The sequence below is a fragment of the Taudactylus pleione genome, unplaced genomic scaffold, assembly GCF_031769625.1.
Source record: "Taudactylus pleione unplaced genomic scaffold, aTauple2 ptg000206l, whole genome shotgun sequence".
NCBI lineage: Eukaryota > Metazoa > Chordata > Amphibia > Anura > Myobatrachidae > Taudactylus > Taudactylus pleione.
The window spans coordinates 10622430-10647769 of NW_028284608.1; the positions used below are offsets into that span (position 1 = coordinate 10622430).

General features: G+C 41.9%; 1 protein-coding gene across 3 annotated transcripts in view; it reads left to right on the plus strand.

Annotated features, from left to right (window-relative positions):
• The window catches only part of PLCB1 (phospholipase C beta 1), an 808463-nt gene that overhangs the window by 463540 nt on the left and 319583 nt on the right, over positions 1-25340 (plus strand). For all 3 annotated transcript variants that reach the window (XM_088478043.1, XM_088478041.1, XM_088478042.1), the window contains exons 6-9: positions 10149-10202; positions 16911-16986; positions 19829-19929; positions 21518-21684. In XM_088478043.1, the coding sequence (XP_088334169.1) occupies positions 10149-10202; positions 16911-16986; positions 19829-19929; positions 21518-21684 (398 nt within the window). The remainder of the gene's footprint in view (positions 1-10148; positions 10203-16910; positions 16987-19828; positions 19930-21517; positions 21685-25340) is intronic.

Here is a 25340-nt window from a genome sequence, read left to right on the forward strand (position 1 = left end):
CTCATCTCCCTTACAGACAGTAAAGCATCCTGAGACCATTTATGTGTGGGATCACTCACAATTTTGCCTAAGAACACAGCCATGAATAAACAATGGTACCAAAACATCCTCCAAAAGCAACTTCTCCCAACCATCCAAGAACAGTTTGGTGGTGAACAATGCCTCTTCCAGCATGATGGAGCACCTTGCCATAAGGCAAAAGTGATAACGAAGTGGCTCGGGGCACAAAACATCGAAATTTTGGTCCCATGACCAGGAAACTCCCCAGATCTTAATCCCATTGAGAAATTGTGGTCAATCCTCAAGAGGCAGGGGGACAAACAAAATCCCTCAAATTCTGACAAACTCCAAGCATTGATTAGGCAAGAATGGGCGGCCATCAGTCAGTATGTGGCCCAGAAGTTGATTGACAGCATGCCAGGGTGAATTGCAGAGGTCTTGAAAAAGAAGGATAAACACTGCAAATATTGACTCTTTGCATAAACTTAATGTAATTGTCAATAAAAGCCTCTGACACTTATGAAATGCTTGCAATTTTACTTCAGTAAACCATAGTAACATCTGACAAAAAGGTCTAAAGCCACCGAAACAGCAAACTTTGTGAAAACCAATACTTGTGTCATTCTCAAAACTTTTGGCCATGGCTGTAGGTAGCTTCTAAAATCAGTCATAGTGGCCAATCCTATTAACTGTGAGGCTAGCGAGTTGACATTGCAATGGCGTAGAAACGCAGACATTGGCACCACAACTTACCCCTCTAACGACCCAATCTCACCCCTTATTAATGGATTTTTGTCCGCAGCCCTGTGGTCCAGAGGTACCATATGTGCTGCATTGGAATTGACCCCATAGTTTCTTTTTCAAATATTGTAAAGAAAATGTAAATTTCAAAACTACATTCAGCATGAAGATTAAACATGTTAAGAATATTTACCAACTTTGTAATTGTCACATCATCAAGCCAACTGCTCACTTACTAGAGAGGGTTGGATGCGGCAGGTCTGTATATTCTCCATGGAGCCCAGTAGAATGTCCGCTAATTTGAGTGTCTCCCAGACATTCCAGAAGAGTGGTGTCAGGGTTCGGCCTAGGATCGGCTCAGCTCCAGCCCAGCTCCAGCTTCCCCTGATTTCTCTTGCGGTCAGGCATCAGGTGTGGCAGCGTGTGACACGCTGAGGATTTTGCCTTAGGTGCTCTTGGACTTACATGTGTGGCTCCGTGTCTTGGTTTACGAGGTTGCCGTCATGGGCGCCGCCATGTTAGTCTCTCTCACCTGACTGTTCCTTCAACCAATGGTAGCATAGTCTCGGTCAGCTGACACTGATTTCCAATTAACTGTTACCTTAGGGTATAAAACTGGGCTCTGGACACCAGGAAGTTGCCTGTGCAATGTCATCACTACTGGTGTATGCTTGTCGTCATTCTGTTCCAGGTTCCTGTTCCTCACGCTCAAGTTAATTCCTAATATCAGCTCGATACCACCCTCTGGTGTGTCTGGATTCGCTCGTTGTATACTCAGTACCCACAACTGAGTACAACTTCAGAACCACTCTCCGGTGCATCTGGATTCGCACATCGTGTACTCTGTACACACCGACCGTGTACAACCACTGAATCACCTTCTGTACCAACGGTGCACCAGTATCCACACTCCGTGCAGTCAGCGCCCTCCCAGTCAGCGCAACCACCATCCTCCTCCAGTGCCAGCAGAGTATCCTACTCCTCAGTGGACCTTCCCTCTTGTTGTTCTTGTACCACTTCTGGAAGCAATCCCCAATGTGCCAACTCTGTACCAATAGTTATAGAATACATATTAGTACTTCCTCTGGGCCATAGCGGTGTACCTCTCTCCATTCCCCTCTTGTACCGGATACATGACCAAAGGGCCGTGACCTACTTTCCGGGAGCAGCTAAAACCATATCCCGCTTGGAGGGGTCACTGGTGCACACCTTCCGGCTGGATAGATTCTGCTCCTTTGGTCAGGTCTCGTCAACATCCAATACTTGTGGATGAGGAGAACTTACATTCAGGCACCTCGCCTCCGATTCCTCCCTCAACCGGGGACCTCAGCTTTCAGCCCCTCAGTAGGGAATTCCTCGGAGCCAGACGTGACAAGTGGTCTTCCCTTGGGTTCCTACTGCAACGTTGTTTAAAAATTACATTTAATTAGTTATTAACACTCTCCCCCTTGCAGGTGTCTAGTGTGTATGCAACTCCTACTTCTAATTAGTAACTACTCGGTCCAATGATATTAAACACAATTAGTAGTAGTAGAGCCTCACAGAGCATCAGACTCAAGCATTGTATTGCAATCAGTGGCAGCTCCAGAGATGAGGCTGCAGCGTAGTCCAATAGTTAAATAGGGTAGCCACACCAACTGCCACCCCAAACGCTACCAAATTTGGCCGTCCGGGACTCACTGGCAGTTGGTGTGGCTCCCCTATTTAAATTTTGGACTGTGCTGCAGCCCCACCTCTGGAACCACCACTAATGGCAATAGAGCACAATACTGGAAGAGGCAACTGTACAAGAGGAGGAACCAGGATATTACTATATTTGTAAGCATGCAAAAGAGACAATTTGTGCTTGCAAATTGTACCTCTCTGCAAGCGTTTGCTCAAGAGAGCAGTATTGCTACTTTGTCAGTAGTTACACACCTCTGAGCAATTGTCTAGTGGTACATTTTGCACACCCTCTGGCACCATATTTTACAATGTGCATGTGCTCTGTAGGCAAAGACAGGCTTCTCAGGAAAGCTGACTTCCTGGAATCGTACTGTAGAAACACAATAACTAGCTGGCGATACTGTATCAAGTAAAGCTTGTATTCACAGATGACATGAATGTGAAATCTAAGCCGGCATCCTGCACTGGCAGCTTTCTGCTTTCATGACATTCCAAGTATGACTCAACTTCTTGTCTGTTACACCAAAGTAACACATTATATATATATATATATATATATATATATATATATATCGCATATTCTGTACCACTTTCTGTACTGGGTAAGAAGGTCAGTTATCAAGTACAGTACTAGATAAAGGAGGTAGTCATCAGGCTAAATACCAAATAATGATAATATTTGTCTGAAATGATTATATATTGTTGTAAGGAATAATGCTGACATTATTATATAGGCATGTTAGTCCACAGAGAGAAGCCTTAAGCCACGTACACACTTAACGATATGCTCCATGAGCGATATCGTTACGTGTTTACCTCGAACACCCGGGCTCAATGTCATTCCCGACATTGAGCATACACCCTGAACGATATTATTATCGATATCATTCAGTGACGTCACCCTCCCTCATCCCCGTACTTGCAGAATCTGGCGTTATCGTCAGGTTGACCTGCAAGTACGGTCGATGAAAGACATTGTTATCGATCCGCGGGAGCGCGCATTGTTAATGATATTGTGCATACACACTGTACGATCTGAACGCATATAAACAACAACAATATCATTATCGTCCATATCGTTCAATTTATCGTCTGGTGTGTATGGATCGGACTGTTGTTGTTCAACCAAAATAAACAGCCGTCAGTGAGTGATGGAGCAGTCTCAGTGAGAGCCTTGCCCACGTCACAGCTTTACTGTGCTATATATTATAACTTGTGCAGGATGGGTCACCTGCATGCGCACATTCCAGATAATCGGGAATCTGCGTTCAGCATTGCACATACCTGAGTCAGGCCGTATATTCACACGATACATTTCCTAAATTTGTTATACTTATATGATTTAAAATCTGCACTACGCAGTGGGGGATGGGGCCACGGTGACGCAATCTGCACATATTGCATGAAGAAACCCCTCCCCCACTCACTCCACACATACATAGTTTAACTTACTTCTTTGGGTGTCTGGGAGAACTCCCTGAAATTGGGGAGTCAAATGTGGGCATTTCAGGTAGGGAAGCATACATGCCTACTCTCCTGGAACCTGCAGGAGGCTCCCAAATTTTTCGGGTAGTTCCCCCGCTCCCCCGGAAGAGTAGGCACTTCTCCCACATCCTGCCCACTTCCTAGTGAAGTAGGGAGGAATGGGGAGAATGTTACTAGCAATCCGTGGTCCGTCCGTAGGGGGCGAGGCCCAATGAGCCGATTCTATGGTAATTGTGTCATTCAGCCCTGCCCCCTATTTAAATATGCGCAATTGCTTGATTTTTCCACGAGGGGTGGGGTATAATGACACAAATATTCCACCCCACCCCCATCACTGCCCACGTGGAAGTCCTCTGCAGCCCTCATATGTAATATATATGTCGGTAATTATGAGGTAAAATTAAGGAGATATATATATATATATATATATTATATGACACCATAATTGTTGCTAAACACTTTATTTACATGAATTAAAAAAGAATTTGTTACATATTTACATTAAGTGTTGTCCCTTACTGTAGAAGCATTTAAACAGGGTGTCTGACAGCCGCTGTAACACACTTAGCACACAGGGCATGATTCAGCAGGGAACGCAGTTGCTAATACGCACGCAATTGATCGATTGTTGCGCAATGCGCATACATATGCATCGCTTGTGTGAACTAGCCATTGCGATCGGGACTGCGATGGCAGTGACTACGCAGGCCCATCGCAGAGTGATTTACAGGAAGTGCCGTTTGTGGGTGGCAATGGGAGGTGGTCGGCGAAACGCAGGCGTGCCAGTGCGTTTGAACGCCATTGCATGGACATGCATAAATTATCCACTGCGATGGCCTACGCAGCCTGAGGCCTCATAGCGTGCGATGCAGTTAGCAAAGTCTGACCTTGTGCAAGTGTGCGTGAGGCTGCGATGGTACTCCATTGTACCGATGGTTTCACAGTCTTGCTAAACATTACGGATGTGTGTAAGGTAAAGTGGGCGTCCTTGTGTAGTGCAGCGGTGGCATAGTGATCGCATCGGATTAGCACACTATCGCAATTGAACTGCGTGCGTAATCGCCATTGCATTCGCAGTTGCGATCCGTAATTAATCAGGCCCAGTGTCACTGTGAAGGCACTCTTTGAACCCCCTCTATATACTGTTTACGTGTGTGTGTGTGTGTGTGTGTGTGTGTGTGTGTGTGTGTGTGTGTGTGTGTGTGTGTGTATTGAATGTACACAGTGCCCTCTGGTGTAGTATTTTCAAAAAGTTGTGAATGTATAATGAATTAAAAATGAGACTTGTTCCAAATAAAAAGTATTTGCAAGCTTATCTGTGTGTCTTTCTTTATCTTTGCATCCTCCCCTTGTGTTAGTACTGCAAACACAAAAACAAAAGGAAGTCACTCAACAGACAGCTGCCACCCTAAAAACACTAAAGGAGTGCTACCAATCCACTTCATAACCTTTTCTTGAGACAATTGCTGAACATTCAAGTGCTCTGTCCCTTACCCGTGTCTAGATTTTTGCTTCATTGTCTAGCATGTACGAGAGGTGTGCAATAAGTTTCCGGATGCACAAAAAGTATTATATTTAGAAACAAAGTGAACATTACGTTTTTTCAAAGTATTCGCCAGAGGGATCATTGCAAAGTTGCATGTGCTGAAACCACTTGGTGAAGCAGCTGGGCCAGTCCGAAGTAGGTATGTCTTCTACATGCTGGATGAAGGTCCAGCTTCTGGTGACTCAAAACAAATCCAACGCATCTTGTGCTAGATTTGTGGGTACACAAAGAATTTGTAGGGCTCCAGGCCTGGACTGTACAGAGGATGGCTAAGCTCCTGGATGCGTTCATGGGCCAGATCCACAACTTTTCCTGGACTTGTGGATAAGAGCGTTGTCATGATGGACAAGGACACCACGAGTGCAAGTTCTTGGTCGGCACCTAGAAATGGCATCTGTGTGGCTGTGAAATATATATTTTAAAGGCAGAATCAATTTGCTCAATATATTGTGTGAATCGTATTGACTAAAATAGTGCATCATATCGGGCTGTAATATCGATATGATAAAATGATTGATGCCCATCCCTAAGCAGCGATGAACAGGATACCCCTTGCAACCTTCGAGCCAGTGGTACAAAGAGCCAGTACCAGGACTGTTCTGCCTAAACCAGGACAGTTTTTTTTTAATGTTTGATATAACAACACTTTTTAGACTTTATTAAGTGTCCCCAGTTTCAGGATAATTTAATTTCTGCATTACACAGTATATTTAGACATCAAAAAGAAAATAAAATCATGTGGACAGACATAATTAGCTTTAAAACAAATATGCACAAAACAAAATCATAAACAAGTAATAATCTGGGGCTACACACATATCATTATGCCAGCATCTATAGAAAGTACAATATTATTTATGTAGCATATGGGAATTGTAAAGATCAAAAGAACTATGCCTACATTTAACCCTGACTACAGTTTATACTCGCAGCCAAATTGTACACAAACGTATGTAAATATTTGCACTATGCGCAATGTTATAGTTATTTTGTACTTCTTTCTACAGTACCAACATTAGCGGAATCGCTGCCAGAATCCAGCTTTGCAGATGCTCGAAAAGGAGCTAGGGAATCTCATTCTGCAAACAATGTATCAAGAGGAGATTAAACAAGAATAGAGAAGCTGCCCCATTACTACCAGATGCCTGCTATAATTACATAGACAGTCCTCTGCCTGAGCCGCTCACTCCTGAGTATACAGCATTGCCGTGTGTTAGTGGAGAGTCATGATCTGCAATTTGTGTGTTGTCAGTTGTAGAATGCTCTGAAGAACAAATGTGTAAGGACCAATCTTCTAACACTAGACATTTCTTTGTCAGGAAATGTACAACGGAGAGTGGCTTTCCAAGCAAATGCAGGACATCAAGGGCACATTTATTTATTCATTTATTACCAGTTACTTATGTAGCGCACACATATTCTGCAGCGCTTTACAGAGAGAATATTTGGCCATTCACACCAGTGGAGCTTACAATCCATATTCCCTACCACATGGACACATATACACACTAGGGTTCATTTTTTGTCTGGAGCCAATTAACCTACCAGTATATTTTTGGAGTGCAGGTGAAATTCATAGCACCCAGAGGAAACTCATGCAAGCACGGGCAGGACATACAAACTTCACAGTTAGGGCCATGGTGGGAATTGAACCCAGGACCTCAGTGCTTTGAGGCAGTAATGATAACCAATACCCCATCCCAATCTAGTGAATTTTAGCGAGCATACGCATCTTTGCATATCTCCAGGCGATTCTGAGTCGGACAGATCTCATTGTTTCTCTGCGGCTGCTAAATTGGCATGTAATCGCATTTGCACTCTGTTAGCTAAGTATTCGCATTTACGTGACGGAAAGAGGTAGAGGGTGACAGGGAGAGGCAGAAGAAGACAGGGAGAGGTAGAGGGTGACAGGGAGAGGCAGAGGGAGACAAGGAGAAGTAGAGTGTGACAGGGAGAGGCAGACTGTAATAGGGAGAGGCAGTGGAAGGCAGAGGGTGACGGAAAGAGGTAGAGGGTGACAGGGGGAGGCAGATGGTGACAGGGAGAGGTAGAGGGTGACAGGGAGAGGCAGAGGGAGACAGGGAGAGGTAGAGGGTGACAGGGAGAGGCAGGAGAAGACAAGGAGAGGTATAGGGTGACAGGGAGAGGCAGAAGAAGACAAGGAGAGGTAGAGGGTGACAGGGGTAGGCAGAAGAAGACAGGGAGAGGTATAGGGTGACGGGGAGAGGCAGAAGAAGACAGGGAGAGGTATAGGGTGACAGGGAGAGGCAGAAGAAGACAGGGAGAGATATAGGGTGAGAGGGAGAGGCAGAAGAACACAGGGAGAGGTAGAGGGTGACAGGGGGAGGTAGATGAAGACAGGGAGAGGTAGAGGGTGACAGGGGGAGGCAGAAGAAGACAGGGAGAGGCAGAAGAAGACAGGGAGAGGTATAGGGTGACAGGGAGAGGCAGAAGAAGACAGGGAGAGGTATAGGGTGACAGGGAGAGGCAGAAGAAGACAGGGAGAGGTATAGGGTGATAGGGAGAGGCATAAGAAGACAGGGAGAGGTATAGGATGACAGGGAGAGGCAGAAGAACACAGGGAGAGGTAGAGGATGACAGGGGGAGGCAGATGGTGACAGGGAGAGGTAGAGTGTGACAGGTGGAGGCAGATGGAGACATGGAGAGGCAGAAGAACACAGGGAGAGGTAGAGGGTGACAGGGGGAGGCAGAAGAAGACAGGGAGAGGTAGAGGGTGATGGGGAGGCAGATGGTGACAGGGGGAGGCAGATGGTGACAGGGAGAGGTAGAGGGTGACAGGGACAGGTTGTAGGTAATAATGGAAGGTAGTGGATGGTAGGGGAAATAGAAGGTGACTGGGGAGGCAGTGGATAAGAGATGTGAGGTGGCTGCAGGCAAAGACACTCATAGTAAGTTTACTTACTACTGTAGCCGGGGCCTGGGCCCACGCCAGAGCATCAACGCCCCCTGAAGTTGGACACAGGAGAGACAGTGATCCACCTATCACATTCTCTCCTGTGACCCCCAATACCATGTTACCTCATTGCAGTACCCATCTGCCTCTTTAGCAGCAGCTGCTACATTTACCAAGGGGTCAGGTTTCTGATAATTTTCATTTAGGTGACACATGGCTATTACACAAGTTTCCATGTCATGCCAAGTTTCCATGTCATGTAGCATGTAGCTCCTATCCGCCCTGCCGAGATTGTGACATTATCCCTGGCCGCACCGCCTCCCCCTCAGCCCCCAGCCAGTCCCACTCAGTAACTCGGGAGGCAGCCAGGGAGAAATGAGGAGAGGCCCCCTTGCTCCTCCACCTCCCCCCACCCCCCCGGCCAGACCGTGTCACTGCACTGCCACGGCCCATGGAGCGGCGGTGCGCTAATGAGTCAGATTGACTCATTATAAAGCTGCCAGCTGCAAGCCCCTAAATAGCAGCATTCCCCGTGCAATGCCTACTACCTGGGAATGCTGCTTTACTTTCTGCCTACTCTAAGGGAATGTTTATTTTATTTCCTGCCTACTGCCTGAGAATGCCATAGAGTAGGCAGGAAATAAAAGCAGCATTCTTAGGCAGTAGGCAGGAAATAAAATAAACATTCCCATAGAGTACGAAGGAAATAAAAGTAGCGTTCTCAGGTAGTAGGCAGGAAATAAAATAGACATTCCCATAGAGTAAGCAGGAAATAAAAGTAGCGTTCTCAGGCAGTAGGCAGGAAATAAAATAGACATTCCCATAGAGTACGAAGGAAATAAAAGTAGCGTTCTCAGGCAGTAGGCAGGAAATAAAATAGACATTCCCATAGAGTAAGCAGGAAATAAAAGTAGCGTTCTCAGGCAGTAGGCAGGAAATAAAATAGACATTCCCATAGAGTAAGCAGGAAATAAAAGTAGCGTTCTCAGGCAGTAGGCAGGAAATAAAATAGACATTCCCATAGAGTAAGCAGGAAATAAAAGTAGCGTTCTCAGGCAGTAGGCAGGAAATAAAATAGACATTCCCATAGAGTAAGCAGGAAATAAAAGTAGCGTTCTCAGGCAGTAGGCAGGAAATAAAATAGACATTCCCATAGAGTAGGCAGGAAATAAAAGTAGCGTTCTCAGGCAGTAGGGAGGAAATAAAATAGACATTCCCATAGAGTAGGCAGGAAATAAAAGTAGCAATGTTTATTTTATTGTCTGCCTACTGCCTAAGAACGCTGCTTTTATTTTCTGCCTAGTCTATGGGAATGTTTATTTTATTGTCTGCCTACTGCCTGAGAATGCTGCTTTTATTTCCTTCGTACTCTATGGGAATGTTTATTTTATTTTCTGCCTACTGCCTGAGAATGCTGCTTTTATTTCCTTCGTACTCTATGGGAATGTTTATTTTATTTTCTGCCTAAGAATGCTGCTTTTATTTAAATGTTTCCAATTTCATACTGTTTGGAATAAAATACAAGTAACACTAAATGGAGGACAGCTCATTTAAAACAAGATTTGCCCTTACCATATATACTTTTTATATATTTTAGATGAAATAAAATATAATTGTAATGTTTTTTTTGCTATTGTAGCATATAAGATTTCCCAATTTTCATTAACTTGCTTCTTGTGATATTATATACAATACCTTTACAGTATGGTTTGGCAGATGACACTTGCAGGGCTTATGAAACTACTGTCTGCGATTTTTTTATAATCTTATTATAATTATTATTATTATTTTTTTTAGGTATACAAAGCTAAAACTCCAAGTCAACACAGAGGGACGGATTCCTGTTAAAAAGTAGGTTGTTTATTTATAAAAGTACTATTTTGTTAATGAGTTAAATTAAATCTGTTAGGTGCAGATACTGTATGTCAAATGGTCGGATACATCAAGTTCAAATAGTATTTTTTTTTTTTCATTTTATTGCATTTTTTATTCTTTATTCAGACAAGGCAGTAACTTTAGGATTTTAGAATTACTCTTCGCTCAGTCGTCAGCCATGCTACATCTGTAAATAAACCCATACTTACATTTTTAATTATATCATAATGTGATTACTTTTTGTCAATCCAAACATCTGGATGTCTGGTAATAATGCTGAAAGTGTTGTCAATGAGTAGTGTAAATAAGATGTACAGTGGAATTGACCTGACCTCAGTGGAAAGTCTGTGCACAATGCAAGTTGTAGAAAAACAGAAATAAACCAGAGAATAATAAGCTCATAAATTGTCTGTCATAAGCAACACATTACAGCTATAAGGAAGCTCATTTGTTCTAATTATAGATGCATTAAGCTTTAACTGAATCGCGAAGTGACAATTCTAAAAAATATAGCAAATGAACAGTTTTGATAAACAGTATGATGTGATCTTCAATGTTCTTCATGCCCATGAATTGCGGATGGCATATTACTGTAGGTGCAGTGTTCATTTTGCCGATGAAAAGTTTGACCAAAAGTAACTGTAGATTAAATTTTTTTTTAGGACTAAATTGTAACGATAACGATAATATAAACGTTTTAATAATGAAAATTATGACATCTGTGTTCAGTTTTAAATAAGCGACTAAGGGCCGTATTCAATTAGATGCAAAAAGTTGGAAAGGTTTCGTCTGTCCGACTTTCCGCTTACATCGCCAGTTTCAGAGGCGAAAGCTTTTCATGCACATCCCCGCTTTTCGCCCTATTCAATTCCAAACCACGTGAAAACGGCAAGCAGCGAATGTGGAACAGGCGGAGAGTACTGTCAAAAGTGGGGAAATCAGTCTGTACCACAAAAAAGGATGCACTTACATAGGGAATCAATGTAGATGTGTACTAATAACCCTAATAAAAGTGTTTGGGGTACTTAAGTAGTTTAAATTGCTTCTTATTAGCGTCTTTGGAAAAGTGGTGAAGAATGGTATAAAGCAGTATTTTTAGGTGAAAATAAGTAGTACAGTCAAATATAGTGCTAGCATATTTTTATGTATGTAAACTTTAAAATGACCTTTTAAGAAATGTGAAAAACCACCCTCATACATGCACCTGCAATCTCAAAAACACTTTGCCCCCCCTTACAGCACCCCAAGAAGTCTATTTCGCTAGTTTTTATGCTTGTCCCCCCACTTTTTACTTTTTCGCCCCCCCAAAATTAAAGTATTTTTTTAGGGTGTTCTGAGGTAATTTTTTTTTTTTTTACAGATTTGTACTTTGTGGGGCTGTCCCAAGTGTTCTGGGTGGTTTCCCCATGTTTGCACCCCAAAATAAAGATTTTGCACTTCTTTTCACCTGCTATTCATAGGCGAATCTTTTTTGCCTATTACATTGCATTGAGTTTCCGCTAAGGCAAAAACGTCCTGGAATTGAATATGGAGATACTTTGAAAACAAGCGGAAAGTCCGAATCCGCGGAAACTTTTCGACAAACGGCACTTTTTGCTTCTAATTGAATACGGCCCTAAGACTAAATTTAAAATCCTTGTAAACTTTAACACTGATTACTACATACACTACTTTCTATTTTTAAAGTAGGGTTATTTTAATTTTTTAAAGAACAAGTATGTGTTCTAGATATTTGAAGAAAATAAATATGACTTGTATGAAGAAAATGATTGTGTATTGCACTTGGTCTAACAGGCTTAAGGCATTAATTTTATTTGATATATGGGAGGATTACTAATGTATGTCAGTATGTAAAACATTCTCACTGAGCCTACTGAGCCTAGATTACTAAACACACAGGTACAGGTACAGTACGCTGACTTCAAGTTCACAAGGGAATTTTAGAGAAAAGTTCTTCAGAGAAATACATTACAATATCATTAATCTGTTTGCAAAAAATATGACTAAAACATTTACTAAAATTAGACTAAAATGAAAACTGAACTTCACTGACTAAATCTTGATATAATAAAGCAAAAAGGAGATTAAAACGTGACTTTGTACCAGCTACAATTTTATATAAGCAACGAAGATTACAACTACATTTAAAAACCTTGTCAAAATTAACATAAATTGGAAAAAAAACATAATGAATTTTATTAAACATGTTTGTTCAGCTGACTGCTGCCCGTTGGATCTCACAGGTGCGAAAACACATGGGGGCATTTATAGATAACTGATCTATAGGTAAAAGTGAGTGAAATGTAAGGTTGCCCATAGCAACTAATCAGATTGATGCTTATATTTTCTAAGCTGTACTAGAAAAATCATATGCAGAATCTGATTGGTTGAAGAGTTTTCATGAAGTTTAGCAGTTAACATACATTCCAAAAATTATCTCTTCTTACTAATTAAATTGATTTAAATAATAGCCCAATATCTCCAATATGGCGCTCTTGGAAACACATAAGGCTGTGCTTTGAGGCCATCTTATAACTTTAGTATCCAAATCCCCATCCCTCCCCTCAAAAGATTGACTTTTACAGATAATCACAAATTTACTAACAGACAATTTTTGATTGTTTTTTTTTTTAAACTATTAGTAAATGTGTGATTTAACCCCAGAAACAACATCGATGTTAATCGATTTTAAATTGATTAAAATCGACTTTTAGTAAATATACCCCATAGTCCTTAACAGTTCAAAATGGTCAGGGAAGACCTTAACCATCTCCTAACCACACATACTGCACACAGGCTCATGTGGCTGAACCAAAGGCATTATAGCTGATATAGTATTTCCTGGCTTCTAAACTCAGCTACAAAATCTCTGCACCATACATGTCCTGTCTATTAGGGACTCGCGGGGACACCATCAGGTATTAAAATGACTGAATCATTGAAGTACAGTACTAAAAACCCAGAAATCAGGCAAAACCCCAGGAATCTCTGTGGACATCTTGATTTAACACCTTCAACCCTCTTCTTCGCCATTCTGGGGGGAACCTCCTGGTCCGAAGACTCTCTCCAGGCCTAGATATCTGTTATCCTCAAAGAGTGCATGAAGGTTGCTTGTCACGTCCCTCCTAACAACGATATTAAATTCTATGACAAAATCTTAGGGTGCCAACGGTATTACTTCAACCGGTGATAAAATATTGCTCTTTATGGATGATATTATGCTGATGCTTCAACAACCCAGAATTTCCTCCCTAATTTTTTTAGAAAGCAATTATATGCCAATTTGCCTGCTATAGAATAAACTTATCAAAATCTCAAGCAATGCTGCTTAACTTCCACCACCTAGATAAGCGAAGCCACAATTCTAAATTTGCCTTTAATTGGCAAAATAAAAAAATTAAATATCTGGGGGAAATCTTCCTATGAGTCTTTATGTGCCAAAAACTTCCCGAGACAATTCACAAAAAATAAATCAGATCTCTTCTCGTGGAGCTCCTTAATAATCTTGTGGGTTCTCAGAATTTCTTGGTATACAGAGATTTCTCATCAACTCCGAATACACTTATCCCCCTTCAAGAAATCTACCAGACGGAGATAGAGACTTCCCAGACATTAAACTTTATTTCAGGGTAACATTTGTCAGCCATATTACAACCACCGCCGTCCACCTTATGCCCTTTCTAGGCTATTGGCCAGGTTAAATTAGCCTAAATACCTTACTGCATGAAGAAAATAGTTGTAGCGTCGGACTTTTACACCTGGAGCTATTCATTTACATGCCCTTTTCCTTGCTTGGTAAATCTGTGGCTAGTGCGCATTAACTAATAGCTTTCGCGCTAAGTACCTGGAGCTATGGGTAAACGTGTTCACAGCGGCTGCTATAAGAGCTAAAAGCCCAATTTAATAGTGTGTAGTGCTGACCATTCTCACTGCGGTCTGCACTACACTTGTTGGGCCCGGGGGACACTAGCGGCGGGTGCAGCAGTGGCAATGGGCTCCTGCACCACAGCGGGCCCCGGTGCAAGCCACCGGCTGCACCGCCGCTAGTTCCGCCACTGACAGGGTCACTACTCTTTATTCACAGTACTATAGTACTATTCCTTATGCACAATACTATAAGGTCACTACTCTTTATTCACAATTTTAGATGCACTATTCTTTATTTTTAATACTACAAGGCAGGGGCGTCTCTGTAATGGGTGCAGGGTGTGCGGGGCACACTGGCCCCTGGGTCCAGGGAGACCCACACCCTGTACCCACTAGTCTTATACTTATCTGTTTGTAGTACTGCGCTGCAACGTCGACTCATGCATGCGCAGTACTGCTGTCCCCGGTTAAATGGCACCCGGGCATGCGCAGTAGATTCTGGCACTAAGGAGGGGGCCCGCACTGAGTCTGCACATGGGCGCCCTCCTCTTAAAATGCCCTACATGGGCACTATTATTTCTGCACAATATTACAGAGGCACTATTCTTTATGCACAATACTACAGAGGCACTATTGTTTATGCACAATACTACAGAGGCACTATTGTTTATGCACAATACTACAGGTGCACTATTCTTTATGCAGAAGTTTAGAGGAACTCTTTTTTATGCACATTACTATTCGGTTTCACTACAGTTTATTTACGATATTACAGAGGAACTATTATTTACTCACAATACTGTACTATAAGGCACTATACTTTATTCACAATACTACATAGGCACTATTTTTTATTCCATATTCCTATAGGAATATTATCCTATTCACAGTACTAGATGGGCGGATGGTTAGTATTCTTTATTCACAATACTACAGGGGCACTTTTTTTATTTAATTACTACAGTATGAGAACAATTCACTCTGATATGTTTGCTGCAATTACTACACTGTCAGAAGATAGCGTTACAGATTGAAGAGCACTATACACTACTTAAATTCCATCTGATATCATGCAGAAGAGCTTCACCAGTAATCTCTGGCTCCTGAGCAATCTGAACCTCCAGCTTTGTGCTTCCGTGTAATTACCCCATTGCTTACAGGACTGTACCCTCATTCCCTCCACAAGAAAAGCACAAACGATAGAGAAAGAGTTTATACTGGATAGAGAATTTATTTGTGTTTCTTTTATTGTATATAGAAACACAAGTGCAATCGGGATGTAGTCAGCGGCCGCCAGTCTAAATGCTGATGGCTGAAGCCCGTCAAGGGACTTAAGATAGGCGTCGATATACCGATGCCTATCTTAATCCTGACGCCGGAACGCCGAAAGACGCCTGCCCAGATGAGGTAAGTCCATGGCGTCCCTAGTGTTAGCCACGGGGAGGGAGGGTTAGGTTTAGGTTACATAGCGGGGTTAGTGTTAGGTTTTGGGGGGGGTTAGCGTTAGGCACCACTAGGGGGGTTAGGTACTAAGGGGGGAGGGTTAGGTTTAGGCACGAAGGGGGGAGACATAGCACTAATGGGGAGGGTTAGGGTGCGGGCTGGGGAGGGTTGGGGTTAGGCTACAAGAAGGGAGGGTTAGGCTGTCGGTATTGTGACAGGAGGCATCCTAACATGTCGGCCTTACATACCCAGTGCAATCACAGGGCCTGATTCAGTAAGGATCGCAACTGCAGTTACACACGCAATCGGCCGATTATTGCGTTCTGCGCATGCATATGCATCGCAGTGCTTGTGCGCGAAACAGCCCTGCGATCGGGACTACAATCGCAGAGACTACGCAGACCCATTGCAGAGTGACTGACAGGAACTACCGCCTGGGGGAGGTGACAGGAGGTGCTTGGCGAAACGCAGGCATGCCAGTGTGTTTGAATGCCGTTGCAGAGGCGTGCATAAATTAGCCCCTGCAATGCCTTACGCAACTCGGGCTTCCACTGCGTGCGATGAGGTTAGCAATTCCTGAGTAAGGTCAGAGCTTGTGCAAGTGTGTGTGAGGCTCTGATTGTACTCAATGTTACCGATGTTTTCGCAGACTTGCAAAGTATTACGGATGTGTGTAAGGTAAGGTGGGCGTCCTTATGTTGTGCTGTGATGGCAGAGGATTATCATATCTTCGCAGTAAGACTGCGTGCGTAATCACTATTGCGATTGCAGTTGCGATAAGTACTGAATCAGACCCAAAGTGCTAATGTCATAAGGATAAGTGTAGTATCATAGTAACTGTAGCACTTTCACTGTGATCTATCAGTAATGATGACTGACAACAATGAATGGGTTATGTGTTACCCACCAGAAACTGCATAATGAATATAATTAGTATTCTGCAATGATTTGGAATCTTGAAGTAACTTTTTTCACTTTTTAAGCACATTATGCAGATGTATTTCATTATGACATTTGGGAATATACCAAGGAGAAGCTTAACAAGCAAGGATTGAAGATGAAAGGAAAAGCTAATATTGTCTCAGGCAATTCAGATCATGATAAGTTTAGAATTTTTTTAGTAGGTCAGAAAGAATTGTAATGATCGTGCTGGACGTGAAGACTAGCAAGAAGACAGCTCTCATCTCAGACGTTCATGCAGATCGCGCTCTGCTATAACATTGTAGAGAAACAGATTTGGTTTAGTTCTAGTTGGAACCCTATGAAATTGTATATTCATGATAGTGCACAATAATATGATGTTAATTCTCCACTGTACGTCCATCCTAATAAAACCGACCATAAAGACTATATTATTTTCCTTTTTCTTTCTAGCATATATCGCCTATTTTCCACAGACAGAAAACGTGTGGAAACTGCATTAGAGGCTTGTGGTCTTCCATCTGGCAGAGTAAGTATCACAGACATGGTACAGGACGGGAGGCCTGATTCTGATAGGATGCAGGGAAGCAGCTGTGCAATATCGTACAACTCAAATGCAAATGCAGAAGGAGGCGTCTGCAAAAAATAGACACCTCTTGCCTGTATCTGCGATCCGAGTGCTGCGTCCAGGCCCAGAATCGGATTACCATCGCAACCTCTGCGTAACCCGTCGAAGCTTACTCAGACTGGCCGTTGCAAGTGGTCAGCCGGCGACGCAGACCCTGGGCTTGTCACGCCTACAGAACGGGTGCGACACGCCCCCATTTTGTACAACAGTCCTGGTCTCCGCCCCCCATGTCAATCATGTTGCAGGTAAAGGGGTACTGCGAGCGATCACGCAGGACCCATTCTAAACACACGCAAGACCAGGTTCTGTGCATACGCAGGTCCGCAAACACCGTATTTGTGCGTAAACCATCAGGTTTGCATTCAAATCCGAATCAGGCCCTCTGCAGAGTTATTTCTTCAAGAATCAAGACGATGGCGAAATAAACTGAACACAGCGGTAATTGCATGGATGTTGTTTTCTGGTTTTTTATCCTCTCACACGTTGTAACATTATGAATGTGTGAGCACAAAAGAACATACTGTTGTCATTTTATTAGTTTGTGGTATTTGTCAGTGATTGACATTTCTTGTTAGAATGATAAAAACATGCATACAGTATAATGTCAGCTCTGTTAAGAATAAATTAATGTATTATATAGTTAATTCTTCTTCACAAACATGGTTATTGAATTCTCTGAAATATAAGTGTATACTTATATTGTATCTAATCTACCTACTTCACTACTGAAGGATCTTCCCTTCAAAAGCTGGAAATGGGGAGGTCCACATGACAAGCCCTGCCCACTTCACTAGGAAAGTTGGGGCGAGGGAATTCGGGTGTCTCCCAGACATTCCGGGAGAGCGGGCTAGTGTGCGTTGCTACCAAATTCTTTTTGAAAGCACATCTTTAAATTACGGTGTCAGAACAACTGGGGTCTGACCCCGTACCCTGCAATCTTAAATAACAGGATAGTATTTGAATGTATTTATTATACAGTTATATCTATATTTGTTATATAAAGTAAATAGACACTACAACTGCTTGAGATTCAGTTTGGAAAACGAGATTTACATTAGTAATCCGGACATGATCCTATCATCCATCTGTTACTTAGTAACACTGCTTTGAATTTTAATAAAAGAAGACACTTGCTAACCAAGCAACGGAGACTTGGAGGTGCAGATTTTCACCTCAGAGACTATAATGACTTTTAACTTATATGAATTTAATAACTTGGATAGCTCAAAGTTTGGCCTCAAGTTTTTCCAATTATGTTCTTGGCCTTTAATTTTTTTTTTTTTATTATTACAGGTTGAGTCTCCCATATCCAAAATGTTTGGGACCAAGGGTATTTTGGATATTGGAATATTCCGTATTTTGGAATAATTGTATACCATATTGAAATGTCTTAAGAATAGGGCCCAAATCTAAACACAGAATGCAGTTATGATTCATATACACATTATACACACAGCCTGAAGGTAATTATATACAATATTTTCAATAATTTTGTGGCTCAAACTAAGTTTGTGTACATACATGAAATTAATTTGTTTCATATACACCTTATGCACACAGCCTATAGGTAATTTTATACTTTATTTTTAATAATTTTGTGCCTTAATAAAGTTTGTGTACATTGAACCATCAAAAATCAAAAGTTTCACTATCTCAGTCATGCTAAAAATATTCTGTATTTCGGAATATTCTGTATTTCAGAATATTTGGATATGGGAGACTAAACCTGTATTATTATTATTTTTTTAACTTGTTCAGTATGTGATGTCAGCAAATTCAAGGAGATCTGCAACTATTAATGACTTTGGTAAAATAGAGATTGAGTAGAACTTTTGAAAAACTATCATTTTATTTTGGGCTTTATGCGCAGGGCTGTAATTAGTAGTGTGCGAGCTGTGCCATCGCTGCAGGACACTAGGGGCAGCACCATCGCTGCCCCATGGCACCTTCATCTGGCGTGCACCCTACAGCATGTAGAGCAGCCCTCAATGTCCTAAGGACGCTCCAGGCAATGCTCTACTACCTAAAGTCGGCAGCCCCACCGTCCTGTTACTGCGCTGTTTATGTTTTAATAATGCTGCAATGAAGACTTTGTATATAAAAGAATACTGGGTGTAATTCTGAGATGGCACAAATGGAATCTTAAAAAAATGAATCTGCATCGCACAGTGGGTTATTCACCTGTGCTGGACCCCGGTGCTTTTGCCCTACGGCTGGGGGTCAGCACAAGTCTAGAGGCCAGTGGCAGCCACACTGGAACTGCTCTTGAGCCGGCCCAGAGACTGCAGGGCCGGTTATATGCAGAGAAATGTAGCAGGGCCCCAATCACCAGTGGCAGCCTGCGATAATATTCTAGCGGCTGCCGGGATGTAGGAAGCTGTGCCAGTGGGGGGGTGGTCAGCAGGCCTTGGGTGGAGATTGGACGAGGAGATGCTGAGGACTGCTATAGAGCTTCTGCGATCACCTGCCGTGCTACCACCGTGATGCGAGCTACCATGCTTGAGGTGGCGAGCTACCGGTGGCTGGCGAGCGATTGGGGTGGCAACCGTGGCCCTTGGGTGTTTAGAATGCTGGGACTTTTCCTGCTCTAGTGACTCATTCAGTTGTTGTTAAAACCAGTTTCAACACACACAACAAATTAGAAGTAAAACTGATTCTTTCTCACCTCTACATAACCTTGGTAACACATCACTATATGTTACAGTATTTATTTTCATCCTAAATGTGTCTTATTTATTTACAGAGTGATTCAGTCCCTCAAGATGACTTCACGCCAGAGGCTTACAGAGTCTTCTTAAACAATCTGTGCCCAAGACCCGAGATAGACAATATATTCTCAGAGTTGTAAGGACCACCTACATCTTCATACTTTTCTATTTGGTCACGTATATAAACATAACTAATGACAAATGTTAGAATGGTCAGAAAGGTTTTGTTGCATGGAGAGAAATGCTTTCTGTTGAGACCCCCGAAGCCAGTGAGAGTGGTTGAGTTGTGGGCCCCTTTTATAAGATAGGTAATTAGATCCTGCTGTGAAATCCACATTTTGTTTGTTTAGTCTTCATGACCTTTCCAATTTTGTGTATGTAGTCGATATGGGTGACACCCTTCACAAAATGCTAAATATTATAGAAGATGTGTGTAAATTTATTAGTTACTAGCTGTAATGCCCGATGCTACCTGGCTTTTATTTATTTATATTTTCTCTCTGTCTCTGCCCCCTTTCCCCCCATTCTCTCTTTTTCCACCCCAACACTCTCTCTCTCTGTCCCCAACAGTTTATCCCCACCTCTCCTCCTTCCCCCACTGTTTCTCTCTATCACCGCCCCCTCCTGTGCACCACTGAGCTCAAACCAACTGAGCAATTTTTATCAGCAGTTAATTTTATTATATAAATTGACGATTTAGGGGGAGATATATCAATCCTTGGAGAGAGATAAAGTAGAGAGAGATAAAGTACCAACCAATCAGCTCTTAACTGCCATTTTTGAAACAGCATGTAAAGTGACAGAAGCTGATTGGGTGGTACATTATCTCCCTCCACTTTATCTCTCTCCAAGCCTTGGTAAAACTCCCCTTTAATTGTATGATACATTAACACATTAAAGCAAATTCTGACCTAGTTTAGCAATGCTGACAGGTATGCTTACCTTTTATCTACAGTACATGTGTATCTGTTAAGACTCTCCCCTAGTTCAGGAGGGATTGTAGCTTTTTTTTTATTGCATGCTAGTGATTAAACTCTCTTCCTCCATCTACAGATAGTGCAGCATTCTCTGTAACACCTGGGCTGCACTGGCGTTGCCTAAATGATCGCTGTGTGCTGTAGTCCTGCCCATACACATTCTATTATCTGTAGACATGAAGAGGGCAGAGGCACACTTCTGGCACTCAGCAAAGGACGCACCAGTGTCCCAGTGATCTGTGCTCCATCGCTATCTTTTCCATTGTATAAAATAACCCATCATGCACAAACAGAACGATAATACATTTTGCGCATATTCAAAGATAGCAAAACAATGGTGAATTAGTGTACAATGCACAAGTCAATGGAGGCACACAGAGGGTACTACTCAATCGGAATTCATTATTCCAAAGCGCACTGTACGTTTTTGTTGGGGCAAGTCCCTTCATGAATGTTGTATGGCCTGTTACCCATTGTCTTCAAACAGGTGTGGGAATAAAATCCTTTGCTACTAATGACCCCCTACCTACTTGCATTTGCACTCACGGTTGGGGACATCGTGCTGCGGTTACCTCCTCCATTTACTTGTGCTTACCTCAAAAGAACACGTTGGGGACACTGAGGTGTTTGCGCTTAATTTGTGGTGTTACTAACTTCTAATGCAACACTAGTGGGTATGGCCCTCAGTTGGCTACTGTCAGGTAACCTACTGTCGGTAATATAAATGCGCATCTTGCTGTTTTGCAGCGGCATGAAAACAAAGCCATACCTCGGTGTTGACCAAATGACAGAATTCATTAACGTCAAGCAGAGGGATCCACGGCTAAATGAAATCCTCTATCCGCCATTGAAGCAAGAACAAGTTCAGCAGCTAATTGAGAAGTATGAGCCCAACAGCAGTTTGGCATCAAAAGGTGAGAATTACATTTAATTAGAAATGGGGAGTGTTGCTGTGTGCGAGATTTCAGTCACTGGCATCGCATAAGAAAATCCATCCGTCATGCCAAAAAAATGATCTCCGAGTGTACAATATTAGTGGCACATTGTACATTAAGCTGCTGTACATGTAAGGGCTAGGTAAATGTGTACACATTTTTTCTTGGTATTCCCAACAAGAGACTCTGCAGAGGAGTTTGGATTTCATGATGGCTTACCTAAAAGTCACAGGTCTTATGCCAGCCCCACTGGGCAGCAGCTGGCTTACAGGGCAGGTACAGTTGTGTAGTCAGCGACAGGCAGTGGCCTATGACAGGTGGCACAGGTGTGTAAATCAGGAGACAAATTAAGGTTGCTGGTTAGTATTTGCTTGGGCAGCAAATAAAATCTGGTCAAAGCCAATAGGACAGTCAGGGCTTAGTAAGTCTAATACTTCTGTGAATCAGAAAAGTACTGTACTAAATAAAATGTACTACCTTATATAGTGAATGGCATTGACGTCAATGAAGATACATCTTAGAGCAGCACATTAACAGTGTGCACCCTAATAAATAATAAGCAAAGTAATTCTCCCACCCGCCACTGATGCAATTGTATAAGAAGACAGGTGTATCAACGCAGAAAGCTGACCTGACCAAAGGGCAATAGGAACAGCACTAATAGACCCATGGCACAATTTGTGGGCTTACCCAAAGTCCATGGGAATCAGCCGCTAGGGACTGGTGACAATACGCCGGCACTTTTAAATTATTGTGTTTAACAATATATACTTTAAAGATTCACAAAGCACAAAATACTTTTGGGCAGTGGATAAACTACTACTATTGCAGTGTGTGCTGTGGTTCTGCGGCACGGATGTGAGGGGGCAGTCACGCTCACTGGTGCACTAGCAGTTCCTACAGCAGATGTCATAGAGACCTTCTATGATTTAATGATGAAAAATTACTGCGCTCTAATATTTAAGTTGGGACATAGGAACAACACATAAATGATATAACAAATTGATTGGAATTTTATTTACCTATAGAAGATGCAATATATGTAAAGGCGGGTATCCACTACCCGACAGTGAAAAGACTGAACGATAACGATATCGTTATCGTTCAGTCGTTCATTGCACTGTAGGGTGCCCACACTGAACGATATGTCATTTAGTGCAGGCACAATCAATCATCTGCAAACATGCTGAACCTGACGATATCGTCAGGTTGACCAGCATGTTTGAACGATGATAGATGTCTAAAGGATGTCTAAAAGACCAAATTTTCAAACAATTTTCAAACTATGTTCAAACGATGTTCGAACGATTATCGAACGATTTTATCGTTATCGTTCAATCGTTCAACTTTATCGTCTAGTGGATACCCCCCTTAAAAGTGTACCAAACACATGAAAAATATGCAAATGGGAGACCAATAGTCATATATATACTCCACTAATTAGCCCATATTGAATATAAAAAAGGGAAATAAAAACATGAAAAAATATATACAAATAATCAGGCTCCAATAAATTGTATCTCAATCTCCAGATAATTAGTAAAAATGTATAAATCTGTACAAAAACAGTCCCAGATTGTATAGCTAGAGAAACCTCAATAGGTACTCTATCAAATGGTATGTTGTATCTTTGTAGTATAAGAAAGGCAATGATGAAAGCCTATAGCTTGTTGGCAGCTCTCCCCATCAATGAATTGACATTAATACTTTGAGCCCGTCACAGTGGTAATTTCCTGCCAGATACAGTAAAGTCAGATTAAGCACAAAATACTTTAGGGCAGTGGATAAACTACTACTATTGCAGTGTGTGCTGTGGTTCTGCGGCACGGATGTGAGGGGGCAGTCACGCTCACTGGTGCACTAGCAGTTCCTACAGCAGATGTCATAGAGACCTTCTATGATTTAGACATAATTACAAGCATAAACGACTATGAATTTATAACCACCGGCAATGCAAAATGGAAAAATGTATATATACGTATTGAATTAATTATTACAAGTGTTCTACTCAGCTGTTGTGGTTGCTAGCCAAAAGAAAAACACAAAAAGGAGAAAATCAACAGCACTGTGTAACACTTGAAACCTAAATTAATAATATTAGGTAAAAAAATAAAATAATAATATATATATATTTCAAAAATATATTAGCTATGCCAAGAAAAAATGAAGAATCTATTTATTAAAAATATATGATGAATTTATTTATATTTATATAATATAAGACAGACATAATTGGGCAATGAAATACACGTGAATATGGATCCACATTTATAATGTGTCTAAAAAAACATATAACTTAAAAAATAGCCAATGTAACACTGCAACGAGGTAGTTAGTTTGTCTAGATCACCACAATAGTTTATAACAGTTGGAGCTTTGCTGAATAATAAGCGGAGATTGTTATTATCCCATATAGTGCATCTCCTTCCATATACTGTATGTGTGAAGCCTAAAATGAGCATGGAGTTCCACAAACAAAATGTATTAGCTTTCAAATGTCTTATCCAGACATGTGTTTTTATGCAATGATCCTCAGACTAAGGGGCATATGTATCAAAGCTTGATGTGAGATAAAATTGTGAGATATATATCACCAACCAATCAGCTTCTAATACCCCTTTTACACCGGAGCTAAAACCCGGGTTTTTGAAGGGTTAACCCGGGCAGCTCCCTGGTGTAAAAGGGGAGAGAGTTGGATCGCCGGGTCGAGTGACCCGGCAATCCAACCCAGGTAACTAGCAGGGTTTAACACGGGCGTAGCCCGTGAAACCCTGCTATGAGAACAGCGCACTCCGGGTCACGATGACCTAGAGTGCGCTGCTAGGCGGCCGATTGGTCCGGCTTCAGTGGCGCTTGGAGATGACGTCATCTCCAAGCGACCACTTTCACTCCGCAAAAGCCAGGTCTATGCAGACCCGACTGTGGTGTGAGCGACGCTGACTCGGGAATATCCCGAGTCTGCGCCGGCAAAATTCCGGGTCTGATCCGGATAGGAACTTTGTTCCAACTCCGGGTCAGACCCGGAATTTAGGTGGAAATGGGGTATAACTCACATCAAGCTATGATACGTATGTCTCTGAATCCGGTTGGATATTGGTGACATCAATAATAAATAATAATAATAATAATAATAAATATAATTAATAAATTATATTAATTATAATTATAATTAATAAATAATAATTTATCCACAATAAAGTTGCAGGGATTGAGGTAGTACTGCACTGTCATTTAGGTGCAGGATGATACAGTATTTTGGGGCTTTGATGTCCCAGAATGGGTATAATGTCCTGCCACTCACCGGCAAACCGCAGGCTCCATCCACCTCGCGGCAGGGTCCGCTTTCCCACACTATGTCCCGGCTAAAGGCTCATTGTAAATAAGACACCAGTGCGGCAGCCTGCATTGTAAATGTGTATCCATACTTATGTGTGTTTTATTGGCCAATGATGTCTGTCTTATATTATATGAAATTCATCATATATTTTTAATAAATAGATTCTTCATTTATTCTTGGCATAGCTGATATATTTTTGATATATATATATATATATATATTTTTTTTTTTTTTACCTAATACTGTTCAAGTGTTACACAGCACTGTTGATTTTCTACTTTTTGTATAATTAAAAGCA